The sequence below is a fragment of the Pipistrellus hanaki genome (assembly GCF_964339955.1).
Source record: "Pipistrellus hanaki genome assembly, chromosome: 9".
NCBI lineage: Eukaryota > Metazoa > Chordata > Mammalia > Chiroptera > Vespertilionidae > Pipistrellus > Pipistrellus hanaki.
Window position 1 is genome coordinate 66,807,648 of NC_140511.1, and position 15,367 is coordinate 66,823,014.

The window sequence follows — 15,367 nt, forward strand, 5'->3', positions numbered from 1 at the left end:
TAAGTGGCAGCTGATATATAAGTTTCTTCTTCCCTTTCTCTCCTACCTGAAAAAGTAAACATGGGAGGGTGCTAGATTAATGCTAAAAAGTTATAATTGACTTAATAACTATTCTCAGGCACTATATTGTTGCAACAGAACTAGTTAAGTCTCTAATCATTAGTCTTTCCACCCTGCTATCCTAATTCTTTTCAAAACCAGTTCTATACATGTAAGCCAAAGGCTAAAAACCAATGGTTGGTCATTAATATGAAAAAAGGTCTTGTCCTAACCGATTTGGCTCAGTGGATAGAGCATCGGCTTACGGACTCAAGAGTCCCAGGTTTGATTCCAGTTAAGGACATGTACCTTGGTTGCAGGCACACCTCCAATAGGGGGTGTGCAAGAGGCAGCTAATTGATGTTTCTCTCTCAGCAATGTTTCTAACTCTCTCTCCCTCTCCCTTCCTCTCTGTAAAAAATCAATGAAATATATTTAAAAAGAAAAATAAATAAAAAGAAAAAAGGTCTTGGATGATTTGGGACTCCTGGCTTTCTATGCTCTGCTCTCACTTTCCTACATATCCTCTACACCACCACTGTGGTCCATCAGACAATGTGATACAGTTCATATCTCGCCCCCATTTCTATGCCTTGCATCTGTTGTAGTCCCCACCTGGAACAATTTCCTCCCTCACTTCTATCTGCTGAAATTCTCTGCCTCAAGGTCTAGCTTGAAGGCCATTTCCTCCATGAAGCCAGTCTTATATCTCCCTGCCAGAACAAATGTTCCCTCTCTATGTTCTGCCAGTACTTTTTTCCTGAGACTGCTATGCAGTTTTCAAGTCCTGCTTTTTATTAAATCACGATGTACTCATAATGTACTAAACTGTTTTCCCCATTAGATTAGAAACAGCCATAGTGCAGGCCTCTGTATAGTTCTTCCTTGGACCTAGGACAATGCTTACATTAAAAAAGCACTCAACCCTAGGAGGTTTGGCTCAGTGGATAGAGCGTCGGCCTGGAAATGGAAAGAACCCAGGTTCGATTCCAGTCAAGAGCACATGTGTGGGTTGCAGGCTCAATCCCCCGTAGGAGGCAGCCAATCAATGATTCACTCTCATCATTGATGTTTATATCTTTTTTCTCCTCCCTTCCTCTCTGAAATCAATAAAATTATATTGTCAAAAATTAAAATTTAAAAAATTGAATTAGTTAGGAAAAAAAGTTTTATTTTAATTCTAGAATATAGAAGGCTAGAATTTGCTCAGGATAGACTGTTTTTATGTGTGTTGTTTTTATAAAATGTTGTTACTGATGTTATTTTTTAAAAAATATATTTTATTGATTTTTTTACAGAGAGTAAGGGAGAGGGATAGAAAGCTAGAAACATCAATGAGAGAGAAACATCGACCAGCTGCCTCCTGCACGCCCCCCCCCCCCCCCCCCCAGAGGATGTGCCTGCAACTAAGGTACATGCCCTTGACCGGAATCAAACCTGGAACCCTTCAGTCCACAGACCAACGCTCCATCCACTGAGCCAAACAGGTTTTGGCTGTTATTGATTTTAGATAGAGGGAGGAGGAGAAGGAGAGCAACATCAATGAGAGAGAAACACCAATCGGCTGCCTCCTGCACACACCCTCTTCTGGGCATGTGACCTGACCTGGAATCAAATTGGCATCCTCAATGCAATGCTCAACCAACTGAACCACACCAGCCAGGGCAGGATAGTCTATTTTTTAAAGTCTTAAACTCCATTCCCTGCTCTGAGGTCCTGTAAGTAGAATCTCAAAATCCAATACATAGGAATCATGACTGTGCACAAACAAAAGGACAAAGAATGTGGTAGCTGAGTTCATAATAAAACTTGGATAGACAGTCATAGTAAAGCTATAGCATCAACTATCTAACCAACCATGTACTCAAAATTTATCACAGGCTGAAACCGGTTTGGCTCAGTGGATAGAGCGTCAGTCTGCGGACTGAAAGGTCCCGGGTTCGATTCCGGTCAAGGGCATGTAACGTGGTTGCGGGCACATCCCCAGTGGGGGGTGTGCAAGAGGCAGCTGGTCGATGTTTCTCTCTCATCGAAGTTTCTAACTCTCTATCCCTCTCAATCCCTCTCTGTGTAAAATCAATAAAATTTATTTTAAAAAATTTGTCACAGAATATAAATAATCCCTGAATGCTCATCAGACAATGTGCAAAGTGATGAGGCGGACGGTGAGTTAAGGAGTGAGCTGTTTACCTGTATAATATGACATATTCATGTCCTTGTTTCCTGGAGAGTCTATAAGCCGGTGTCACCCTCGTTATAGCCAGGAGAGACTTCAGCAGCAACGACAGTCTGTTGTACACAGTGTAGGAAATTTTTATTTCTTTATCACACCTGTGGAGCACACAGACACTATCAGCACTCTCTCTTCAACTAACATAAAACAAAGAAAAGAAATGCAATGGCTGTAGAGATATTAGTTATGATCCATCTATTGACCAAGCTTAACTTGTTAGCATTATTCATAACTTCTGACAGAATAGAAACTGCTTTGCAGTCCAAATATACCTTTCAGAGTATGACAGCCAACAGAGATGATTGCAAATTAATCACTAGAAATGTATAAAATTAATTATTAACAGATGCTCTGAAGTAAAGGTGTCATTTGTCAGTTTACCAACAGATTGTTAAAATAAGTCAATAAACCAAAGTTTCGTTTTCTCATGTACTAGACACAGGCAGATGAGCAGCAATAGGCACCCAATATTTTTTTTCTAGCTTTGAAGCAGTTATCTTTCTAAAAAATAAAGCAATACAATTAAAAATAGTACCCCAGCCAGTGTGGCTTAATGGTTGAGCATTGAAACAGGAGGTAACAGTTTGATTTCCGGTCAGGGCACATGCCCCGGTTGTGGGCTCAATCCCCAGTAGGGGGTGTGCAATAGGCAACTGATCAATGATTTTCTCTCATCGCTGTTGTTTCTATCTCTCTCCCCCTCTCTAAAATCAATAAAAATATATTAAAAAATAAAATCAAGACAATAATTCAATGTTGCAATTACCGGTATATTAATGAAGATGTAATCACAATTTCAATGTACCCTCTGATGAGCTGTTTACTTCTACACATCTGTTTGGTACTAAAATTTTGGACTAGAACTAGGCACTTGTTTTCTATTTTTACCAAAAAAGTCCCATACTACATATTTTTATTACAAGAAATTTTCTCTTGATGTGTTGCTATTTCCTCTATTTTTCTATATGTATAACCTTCTTAAAAAGTGAAACTTTAGGCAGGAGGTAAGCTAATCTGCCTTAAAAGAAAAAAATACAGAAGGGGAATAACATGCATTCCCAATCTATGACCAACCCTGTATAAGAAGGGGTAGAGAGGGGAAAGCTTATTGGATGTCTGCCACACAGAAAACAGACAAAATAGAGTAGTCATGTTACAAGAGCTCCCTCGGGATTTAATCAGAGAACTATCTGTACTCTGGGAAAACAACCAACCCTTTCAGCTTTCTCTCTGCTCCTTTCCCTGTGATGTCTGAGTGTCTCTGGACTAATGCTCCCGCTGAAGGTCATCTCTGTGCTAGGGCTGGAAGCCAAGCATGAGCATTATAGCAAAGCTCTACTGGTTTTGTTAAGTGACAGAACACCCTCCATGACTGATAACTAAGCCCAGTTTTTCACATGATGTCATCTGCTTTATCCTCAGCTACCACACCAAGGAACATAAGATGGAGAACTTACTTTTCATTCATTTCAAGACACCAAATTTCTAGTTCCATGGAATCACCCTATAGTTGGGACAAATGAAAGATATTTCAATTTTATTTGATTTTTAAAAGCTATCTTCTTTTTCTTATTACAAAGCACTATATAGTCACTATAAAACATACTAGAGTGAAATCAGACCATATATACTATTTTTATCACCTATTTTATTAATAAATACAACAGAATTATACTTATTAAAATTTTGCATTATTTTAAATAGTGGCATAGTATTTAAAAACATGACCATCATTTTATCCAATCAGTCCCCCCATATTTGGACATACAGGTTGTTTCTAATTTTTTACTACTACAAACAACATTATGATAAATAGCTTTGAGAATAAAACTTTGCACATATATTGAATCTATTTCTTAAGGCAAATTTCTAGAAGTAGAATACTACATCAAAAAGTATTCATGCTTTGAAGACATTTGCTATGTATATCCAAATTGTTCTTCAATAAGGCCAACACTTCCCATGAATGAAGAGAGCCTTTCCCTCCAATTCTACAGGGGTATTTTCAGGTGACACCTACAAGCTCCTTACTTAAATCTTGTTTAGTTATCTGATGTCTTTAGCCAAACTGTTCAGTCTCTCTCTGTGTTACTCTGAACAGATTTAGCCTTACTGAGTAGGTAAGAAAAAGAAAAGACTAAAGCCAGAATCCCTCAACCCTATAACACACACTCCTATGAGTCACTTAGTGAGAAGGATAGTCACATAAGTAACCTTTTTACTAATCTGTTAGAAGAGGGCATTCTTTTATGTTTGAAAGTGTGGGTTACTTTGTGGAATAGAGAACTGTATTTGATCTAGATCAAAGTTAAATATGTGCCCTTGATAAACATCCTTTTCATTATACTGTCGTTTCTAAATTATGCAACAGCCCTAACCGGTTTGGCTCAGTGGATAGAGCATTGGCCTGTGGACTCAAGGGTCCCAGGTTTGATTCTGGTCAAGGGCATGTACTTTGGTTGCAGGCACATACCCAGTAGGGAGTGTACAGGAGGCAGCTCATCGATGTTTCTAACTCTCTATCTCTTTCCCTTCCTCTTGGTAAAAAAATCAATAAAATATATTTTAAAATAAAATAAATAATCATTTCCCTTAACTCCCTCCCCCCCCCTCCCCCCCCGCCAAAAAATAACAACAAGGGATGGATAATAGGAAGTATCCAAAATAAGTTGGTGTGGTTTCTCAGAATAGTTTACAGTCAGATTTCACGATGTCTCGGAGAGGAAAGAATTATTCAAAGGATTTCTTTTGGACTCCCTATGAATCACTAAAAAAAAAAAAAATTATAGTGCACTAAACTGGCAATTCAATAAAGAACAGGAAGTTTTGTTTTATTTGTTTCTAAAGTTTTCATAATTTAAGTATTGACAATATTCATTCAACAAAGTTCATTGATAGCTTTCAACATGCTATCCCAGGCACTGTATTAGGCACAGAGATGATTATTTATTTCTTTATATGCTGCTTCATTTCAGAAAGAATTTGAAGAACTACAAAGATAAATAAGATGTGGCATAGCTGCTGAACTCCAGAATAAAAGTGTAAAATATGAATAGGAAGATGTAATAATTGCCTACTGTGTCATGTTAGCCTCTTTACAAATAAGGATTAAATGAAAATATTGTAGCCCTGCAACACTGGGAAGTGCTGTATTAGTTAGGTTGTGGTGGTGGGGATAGGGTTAAGTTATTTGGCCAAAGTCACTCAGCTGAGACCTGAATTTGGGTCTGTGTAGCTCCAACCTCTTATCTCTTTTTCATTATACCAAGAGGCCTCACAATCTTGTAGTGGAAATAGATTAATATACACCTAAGTAACAATACCTGCCTCAATCCTAATGTGGAATAAGGTAAGCAAAACAAACCAAAAAAACAAGCAAATCACAATATAGCAAGTTCTACTCCAGAAATGAATACAAACAAAGTACATGGGAAGTCTAAAACTGTTACCTCTCCCTCTAGTAGGGGAAGATTTTCTAGAGCAAGTGAGTCTTGAGGATAAGTGGAAACGTCATATATGGGTGATATATACAAAGATGCGGGTGATGAGCCTATATTCCAGGTGGTTGGAAGAAAAAAGTACAAAAAAACATGACCTCCTCAGAGAATGATGAGAGAAGTTCAAAGAGGGAAGGTGCAGGAATCCGGCTGAGTTAGAACCAGAGTGTGAAGAGATCTGAGTGTCAGGTTAAGACCCATCCCAGCCACAGCCTTACCTCAGAAGTCTTGAGTGAGATCTCCACACACATAGATCTCCCGATGGCGGGCAGCTGCCCTGCCAGAGCCTTCTTTGCTTCATGTGTAACCTCTGGGATGTCTTTGATTGCTAAATTGAACTGGAAAACGAAAAGGACTTTTCACTCACAGAAAGCATTATAGAAACATAAAGCAGACAAACTGTACGTTTGGTAACCAGTCAAGGCACTGCTTTGACTGGTTAAGGACATTCATTCACTTTTTCTTTCCCCATAGAGGTATCCTGCATAAAAGCTCCAAAGCTTGCCAAAACTGGTTTGGCTCAGTGGATAGAGCGTCAACCTGTGGACTGAAGGGTCCCGGGTTCAATTCTGGTCAAAGGCATGTACCTTGGTTGCGGGCACATCCCCAGTGGGAGGTGTGCGGGGGGCAACTGGTCTATGTTTCTCTCTCATCGATGTTTCTAACTCTCTGTCCCTCTCTCTTCCTCTCTGTAAAAAAATCAATAAAATATATTAAAAAAGAAAGAAAGAAAGAAAAGCTCCAAAGCTCATCTTGAAACTGCTAATGACCTAGGACAAAAATTAGTAACAACATATTTTTGTTTTCTAAAGACTAAGCTTTTCACCTAAAGCAGCAGAAAGCCAAGAACCAAATCCAGGACTAACATTCAATGAAAAACATACTTTCCAAGTGAATGAATCAAATGGAATTAGATATTTTAATGTTATGCTTTAGTAATACTATAAACAGTATCCCTTAGTACTACACTGGGATTCCTTGTAACAAACACCGTAGTGTACCCCTTAGCAAAGAATAGAAATTTTACCCAGTCTGAACCCGTTGGGGATGAAGATGAACGAGTACAAATCTTCTCGCCAAGTCGAGCCTGGACAATCACTTGAACAGTCTAAAAAAAACAAAAAACAAATACCAAAAAAAATCTATGATAAAAAATCTTAAATTGGTTTGCTTCCCAATCAGGATTAAAATCCTTATAAAGCAGGTTTTAAAAGATGCCAATAATTATAACTATACTTTAGAAACTCAAAATATTCAAGAACAGACAGAAAAAACACTATACAAAAAGAATACTGTAAATATTCCCAAAGACACAGTGTCAACCAATTAGAGGAATTAGTTGGAGACTTAGAACCTGCGATGTTCTCACATAGCAGAAGGAAGTTGCACATGGCGGCTCTGACTTTCATAAAGAAACAGTAGGTGTAAATATTCATTGCCATACACTTATGTAATCCTAGTAGATTTAAACCAAGAATTCCACAATTATTCCTCTCTTTTGGCCCATATGGCAAAAGTCTTCCAACTAATTTTACAACCAGCATCTATTGCGTGAATTGTTCTTACATGGCAATGCTTGAGAGGAAGGAATGGAAAAAATTTTTAGATTTAGAAAAATATAACTTCTAAAGCACTCAAAATTCAGTTTTAATTCCTCATTTACCAGAATGGAACAATAAATGAAAGATGTTTCAGTTGTGTGATGTTTAGGGAAAGATGCCCAAAAGGCTATCCATTCCGGTCCACAGTCTTTGTTCCCACCCCAAGGGAACATACTGTGCCAATAACCTGGTATAATAGTTTGACATTTCTGCAAACAGGCTTGCAAAAAAAAAAAAAAAATTTTTTTTAACAAGTAGCTGTGGAAAATTGGAAGCTACTTTTTAGTTACACCCCCAGTACCACCCCCAAACTTCACAGTTTAGTTTACAACAAATAGAGTATCCATCAGAATGGGTAAGCTGCAAGCTGTTATGCTGTGTTTCCAAAAAGGGAAAAGCACGGAAGTTATTTCCAACAGTTCTAGGCTCAAGAGAATGGATATTACCTTGAGGGCAAAAAATTTAATGAACTTGTCCAGGTCCTTTCTGTCTTGGGAATTGATATCAGTTTCCATTGCCTATGGGAATCTAAAACAGAAAAAATGCTTTAAAATGTGACTATATCTTTTAAAAGGGATAGCTACATCAAAGCACACAGAGACAGTATTACGAGCTGTATGACTAGTCATGTACGAAAGAGAAAAAATTCCCCTCTAACTAAAGAGCCAAAGTGAAAATAAAATTATGATAATATCTTTTGAGGAAAATAAATTCTATACAAAGAGCTAAATCTAAAGACCTAAAAAATGAATGAGGATAAGACATTTTATCCGAATCTGAATCTTTGAGCTTTAAATATAATGTATTAAAAATGTCTTATTACCCAGCATATTAAGAACAAAATTTTACCGAGACAAAAACTTTGTTAAAGCATAAAATGAATTAATTTACATTCCTTCAAAAGGCCACTAAATCAGTTTAACTTTAGGGAGGTTTATGAACTTTTTTTTGAGAGCCTGATGGCAAGATAAGCCCTTTCTCAAAAAAAAAAAAAAAGTACATATATGGGAACATTTGCAAAGGGTCATGGGTTTCTTGAAGCAGGTCATAACACCCTCAGGTTGAATAGACTTAAATGGAGCTGCCATGAGGAAGAAAGCATTTAGCAAGAGAAGAACATGTACAAAGAGGTTTGAAGCAAGAGAGATCAAATGGCTTTAGAATGATAAAGTATCCCAGTTTTTCAGAGGATTGTGTATGGATGAGGAAGTAGTATGACTGGTTGGGGCCAGACCGTGAGAGTCTTAAATGCAATGTTAGAGCTTGACCTGTACTTAGTAGGCTTTTGAAGAGAGGAAATAACAGAGTAGTAGTATCGTCTGAATGGTGCTTTAGAAACACAGCTTTGCTGACATATTGTATAATAGCTTTGAGTATGAAAAGCAGGAAAACCAATTAGGTTCTTGGCAATAATTCAGACTGTGGGCAAGGCTAACACTTTAGTTACAATGATTTGGAAACAGTATAGATGGGAGATATTGTAACACATTAAGGGCCCAGCCTGTTTTGTCTTCTGCTAGGGAAGTATAGTGTCAGTTACCTGTGACTGATGGGGCGATTAACATGTTAAAGGATTTAAGGACTGACTACAAAAACAGGGTTTCAATTAACAAACAAAAACAAAAACAGGGAAGCCAGAAGGAAAGCTGGGTTTTTTTTTAATCTTTTTAAAAATATATATTTTTATTGATTTCAGAGAGGAAGAGAGAGATAGAAACATCAATGATGAGGGAGAATCATTGATCAGCCACCTCCTGCATGCCCCCTTCTAGGGATGGAGTCCACAGTCCAGTCATGTGCCTTTGACTGGAATTGAACCTGGGAACTTTCAGTCTGCAGGTGAGCACTCTATCCACTGAGCCAAACTGGCTGAGGGGGAAAGCTGATTTTAAAGAAAAGGTATAGACAAAAGGAGAGATGAAATAGGAAGTAATGAGTACAAGTATATATATAAAAAGCCATAATCCACTATTCTTTTTTTTTTGAAATAGCAAAAATTAAATATTTATTAAAACAACTACAAGAAAATATCAATTAACAAATATTGAATTTAAATTATGCATAATCCCCATTCTTAACTGAGGTATAACTTACATGCAATGAAATGAAAAACTCTTAGACAGCTCAATAAATACTTTTATTTGTATAAACTCTTATAACTGCAATCAGATCAAGCTGTCTCCTATATGCCTCGCATTGGAAATCAAGCATGTGCTCTGATAGTGAATCAAACCATGACCTCCTAGTTCATAGGTCGATGCTCAATTACAGAGCTATGCTAGTCAGGCTAATGTTTACTCTGGTGCATGGACTCCTGCACATTGAAAGGAAATTAATTAGATTTAACAGGGGTCTTCAAACTACGGCCCGCGGGCCACATGCGGCCCGCAGAGGAGTCTGATCCTGCCCGCCAGGTTTTTTGGGCAGTGAGCGCAGCCGAGGTGTTACAGTAGGAATTAGTAGTTCATATAGTCCGGCCCTCCAGCTCTCTGAGGGACCATGATCTGGCCCCCACTTTAAAAAGTTTGAGGACCCCTGAATTAGAAGGTGGTCAGCGGGTCTGGACTGAGCGAGAAGGCCCAGACATGTTCTGGAGCCAACCTCCTGCAGTTCTTCCCCCATCAGCTGCACCTAGGGCAGTGCTGTGGCTTGAAGGGTGTCTGCAGAGTGAGCAGGGTCCCTCTGGCAGGTGGAGTCCCTCGGCCTGGCCTGTGGGGATCCTGCCAAAACCAGCTCTCTGACATCCCTCAAAGGGTCCCAGATTGCGAGAGGGTAGTTTTCTTCTCTGGTGATGCACCCCAGAATCAGGCTCTTTCCTCTCTGGTTCCAGGGTGTGTCACACAAGAACCGCTGCTACCAAGTCACCACAGCTTGACAGCTCCTGCATTGAGAGTCTGCCCACTGGTGGTCAGTGTGCATCATACCTACCAGCCAGCGGGACGGTCGCTTAGCCTTTTATAAATACCCTGTTTCCCCGAAAATAAGACAGTGTCTTATATTAATTTTTTCTCCCAAAGATGTGCTAGGTCTTATTTTCAGGGGATGTCTTTTCTTTCCATGCGCTAGGTCTTATTTTCGGAGGATGTCTTATTTTTGAGGAAACACGGTAGATAGATAACTGGCACATATTAAAATAAACTTGGCATTCATGGAGATAAACCCAAATAACCAAATTCCAACAGATCACACAGACATTAGAAATTAGAAACATATTAATAGTTATCAGACAGACTCTAAATTACTACCCTTAATATATTCAATTACATAAAGCATAAACTTAAGAATTTAATGGAGAACTAGGAAGTATAGAAGGAACCAAACAGAAATTCTAAAACTAAAAACACCAAATGAAGAAGTCAAAGGTTGAATCTAACAGATTAGACCAGCAGAAGATACAATATTGAAAGGGCCGAAAGATAATATATTCAGAATAATGTACAGAGTGGCAAAAGGTTAGGAAATAGAGACCAAGCATAAAAGAAACACAAAGCAAATACTATACACCTTTGGGATACTTTTGAGAGAAAAAAGGACAGTATTTAAAGTATTAAATCATCCGCCGAAACCGGTTTGGCTCAGTGGATAGAGTGTCGGCCTGCGGACTGAAGGGTCCCAGGTTCTATTCCAGTCAAGGACATGTACCTTGGTTGCTGGCACATCCCCAGTAGGGGGTGTGCAAGAGGCAGCTGATTGATGATTCTCTCTCATCGATGTTTCTAACTCTCAATCCCTCTCTTCCTCTCTGTAAAAAATCAATAAAATATATTATAAATAAATAAATAAATAAATAAATAAATCATCCCATGGCATCGAGTGTAAAATGAGACATGAAGGTACCTCATGAGGACACAGTGAGGTCTAACATGTGTAATGAGAATCCCAAAAGAAGAAAAGGATAGAGGAGAAGCAAAATTAGAAAAATATATAGCTGAGAATTTTCATGTAGAGGGAAAAAAAAAAAAATAGATAAGTATGGCCTGGCCAGATTACTAGGGAGTCTTGAAAGTGAGCAATAGAGAATCTAATAGTACCTTGGAAGGGAGTCAATGTAGATTATTCTATAAGTAGATTTAGGGATATTTATCTGAATATAGAGGAGAAATTAAATAAAGAGACTAAAAGCAGAGCAACCAGTGAGAAAGCTATTTTAGTAATCCTACCATTATTAAAATCATATGGGATTATTTACACACTGGATCTGTAAGTTAAGGTGACACATCAAAAAATGAAGGGAAGAGTAAATAATTTCAAAGAAACCACTGAATGATTTGGCAGGAGATTATATAATGTTTATATTTTCTAATTTTTAACTAAATTTTTTAATGTTTTGGATTCAGGCATTAGAAAGCTCAATATTATGTCCTAGTCCATTTGGCTCGGTGGAAAAAGCGTCTGATTGAAGGGCACATGCCAGGTTGTAGGCTCGATCCCCAGTATGGGTGTGCAGGAAGCAGCCGATCAATGATTCTCATCATTGTTGTTTCTATCTCTCCCTCTCCATTCCTCTCTGAAATCAATAAAAATGTATTTTAAAAATAAATAATTAAAAAGCTCAATATTGTACATTTGAAACAGTTAACAAATAGTTAAATTCAAGTGCAAACTGAAAAAAAGTCATTTCCCCACTTCAGGCATCAGAGTTATTATTAAATTACAAAGATCCTTTATTTCATTTAGAAAGTTCTTTGTAGACAAATGAGAAACACCAAAGTTTAAAAACTGAAATCATCTTCATACCTAAAAGAGTTACAGAGAAAATTTAAAAGTAAAGAAATAAGCAGATATACTCAGTTAAAAAAAAAAGAGGAAGAGGAAAGAAAAAGGACAAAAAGAAAGCAGAAGTATTTATAACGGAATTCCAGGTCAAAAGTTATGAAATGAGATTAAAAGGGACACTGAGTAGTGATAATCTCTGAAAAATGTAACAGCTATAAATTTTTGTTTTTGTTTTGTTAATCCTTACCCCAGGATATCTTTTCCACAGGTTTTTTTAAAATAGTGGAAAGGGGGAAGGGGAAGGGAGAGAGAGGAGAGAAGAAGTGAGGGAGGCAGGTAAGGAGGGAAGGAAAGGAGGAGGAGAGAGAGAGAGAGAGAGAGAGAGAGAGAGAGAGAGAGAGAGAGGGAGGGAGGGAGGGAGGGAGGGAGGGAGGGAGGGAGGGAGGGAGGGAGGGAGGGAGAGGGAGGGAGGGAGGGAGGGAGAGAGAGAGAGAGAGAGAGAGAGAGAGACAAGGCACATCAATTGGTTGGCTCCCACATATACCCTGAACAGGGAACCCTGACCTGGGCCAGGAATCAAACTTGGAACCAGGTACATGCCCTTGACTGAGAATCTTAATCCTGCAGAGAGCTCCTGGGCAAGCACGTGAGCATTGCTTTAATTATTGTCGGCTGAATCCAGTGGTGCTGGTAGAGCCACCTCCTGGAAACACACCTTGCCAGAGGCAGTAGTGTTGTCAGCTTGGACCTTCACCACAGGTGCCAGGGGGTGGGATTCCTTATCTAAATCCAGCCAAGCACCAGGGACAAATACAACTCTGGCCCACCTTTAGGAAAACTTCCTGGTTTTTGCTGTATAAAACAAGAAACTAAGTTGAATAATAAAAGGTCATAAGAGTGAGGAATTTTTTTTTTATTTCATTTTATTTTTATTTTTTTAAATATATTTTATTGATTTTTTTTTTTGCCCCCTCCCTCCCATACATACCCTCCCTCCCCAGAGTAACAGTGAGGAATTTTTTTAAGTGTACTCTTCATTCTCTGTGATCTAAGCAGTTCTCCAAACACACAGTTATGAATGTAATTATTCATCTCTTCTGTGATAAAGTAAAAACTATTTTAAAAGGAAATAAATATTTAAAAACAAAGTTGTAGGGACTTCTAGGCATTCCTAAGATTAAAAAACTTTTTTCCAGAAGGTGCAATAAATTCTACAGTGGGTACTTTTTCAAAATAGTAAAGAATAGTCTTGAAAAATCAATTATATAGTAACACTTTAGTCTTCGGAAGCTCAAAAGTTAATGTCTTAGGCTATTTTTTGCATTAAGGTATAGACACCCTGCTGAGTCATCTTGGAAAATATAAGTTAATGCAGTTGGGTGAATGGGAGCAGGAAAGACAATAAGGAAAAAGATTTATTGCCCCCACTTCAATTCAGTACAACTCCAGTACTATGGTAGGATCCCTCTATGTCCAACTGATTTAGTCCCTAAATAAAATATTATAATTTGGAGTGTTTAATAGCTGAAGACTTGCAGTTTTTGCTTCAATTTTAATAATCACTCTTGAGGACAAAAAAAGAAAAATGCAAGTACTCAATAATTATTGTTAGGTGTAAGTAGAGTAATGGAAAACCCAGTGATTTGCAAATTTTATGAAATATAAATCTCAAAAGTTGCCATAGTCTCCTTAATTTTATACCCAAAGGCATACAATTTGGGAACAGTGAATAAATTTACATATGTTTTACTATACAAATCAGTATATGTGACACTTGCTCCAGCACTTATTCATCATCCATTGTGTACTGAAAATATTAACTCAGGATTCCATTCTACAAACGTTTATAAGACTTCTGCTCTTATAAATGCTTGTGGAAAAGGAAGTTGAAGACAAAAAAATTGTAATGTAGTTGGAGCCACAATACCCACACATGAAAAGAACACTCATAAAACAACACATGAAAATCTGGAAGTTAGCTTAGGAAGGACCTATTGTTTCTTACTATTGCACATCTTCCATTAAAGGTGTTCAATAAGATTCTACCATCTTAGGAGATGAGTTTTAAACTAAAAATAAGAAAACAGGTACTTTTTTTTCTTTAATATTCATTCATTCGCATTCCTTCTCCTGATCTCTCTCCCTTTTTCCTCTTTCTAGAGGTAGGATGCCCAAGAAGAGGAAGAAACACTGAAAATGAAATGCTACGCTGAACTGACCAGGAAAACTGAAAACTGGCTGAGAAAGTGAAAACGGAGATGAGTTAGTGATGAACCCAGGAAGGTGCTTAGCACTTACCCAGCGATTTATTTAATGAGAATGGATCGCAGGTTTCCTCAGGTTGTTCCACTGCCAGTAAGAAGATAGTCGTGAACCTTGGGTCCCTTTTTTCACTAGTCAACAGTCACCCTCACCTACACGCGGAGTACATATTTGGCACTCAGCAAATCTTGATTGAATGAAAATCTAACCAAACTCATATTGGTACCCAACCCCGGAGTTATGGGCCCAAAATTATCTCCAAAACCCTTTAGGACTTAACCCAAGGAACTGAGAAAGTATAGACAAAAGCTCTGGGACCTTTGTCAAGACTGGTAACAATCAAAGGGCAATGTAGCCCAACCCGACTTCCCAGAGAACGCTCAGGGGACTGAACTGTGGGTTGGTCAGTTTCAGCTTCCCAAGGAGGCCCCCCGACACGCCGCAGATCCATAGCCTCCCACCCGGGGGCGCTGACAGGTCTGGGGGTATGCCCTCCAAAGTTAGTACCTGCAAAGCTGCAACACAAACAGTGGCTCCGGGCTCTCATTACGGAGGCAGGGGCCTGGGGCCGGCCAGCTGCGCCTCCCGGCCGAGGGTTCTGCGCTCCGGACCAGTAGTGACAGCCCGGGTCGCAGACAGTTCACCCCTCAGCAGGCTCGTGGATCGAAGGCCCCCAGGTATTCGCTCTCAAGACTGAGCGAGTCGTCGCCCACACGTCGACCGGAGCTCTTGAACTCTCATCACAACTCAAGCGATCACTCCTGCTTTAAGTCCTTCGGCCGGCCGCTTCCCGGCGCCGCCATCGTTAGTGTTTGTTTTCATCTGCTTCGGTGATCGCGGGGGGAGGAAGAGGGCTACGGGGGAAATACAGCCGCCTAACTTCAGCCGCACTTTCGCTACACAGGAACGCCCTAGTTAATCTCTTTCCTCTTCGAAATTCACATAAAAATGTATTTTTTTTCCCATGTCCCTTGATAGCCAATATTTCCCGGCGTCTCAGAAGAAAATAAAAGCGTGAA

The 15,367-nt window shown here is 38.9% G+C and overlaps 1 protein-coding gene across 19 annotated transcripts in view; it reads right to left on the reverse strand.

Annotated features, from left to right (window-relative positions):
* ATG13 (autophagy related 13) overlaps positions 1 to 15,196 on the reverse strand; it is a 31,776-nt gene extending 16,580 nt beyond the window's left edge. For 7 of the 19 annotated variants that reach the window (XM_084896106.1, XM_084896103.1, XM_084896100.1 and 4 more), the window contains exons 1-6: positions 14,856 to 15,196; positions 7,817 to 7,898; positions 6,797 to 6,877; positions 5,988 to 6,107; positions 3,730 to 3,776; positions 2,230 to 2,370 (exon numbers count right to left, since the gene is read on the reverse strand). In XM_084896106.1, coding sequence (XP_084752232.1) covers positions 2,230 to 2,370; positions 3,730 to 3,776; positions 5,988 to 6,107; positions 6,797 to 6,877; positions 7,817 to 7,885 — 458 coding nt within the window. In that variant the 5' untranslated portion in view covers positions 7,886 to 7,898; positions 14,856 to 15,196. Of the gene's footprint in view, positions 1 to 2,229; positions 2,371 to 3,729; positions 3,777 to 5,987; positions 6,108 to 6,796; positions 6,878 to 7,816; positions 7,899 to 14,384; positions 14,501 to 14,855 lie in introns of all 19 variants that reach the window. The other 12 variants (XM_084896101.1, XM_084896099.1, XM_084896114.1 and 9 more) reach the window with 6 other exon arrangements.
* Positions 15,197 to 15,367: the final 171 nt, after the last annotated feature.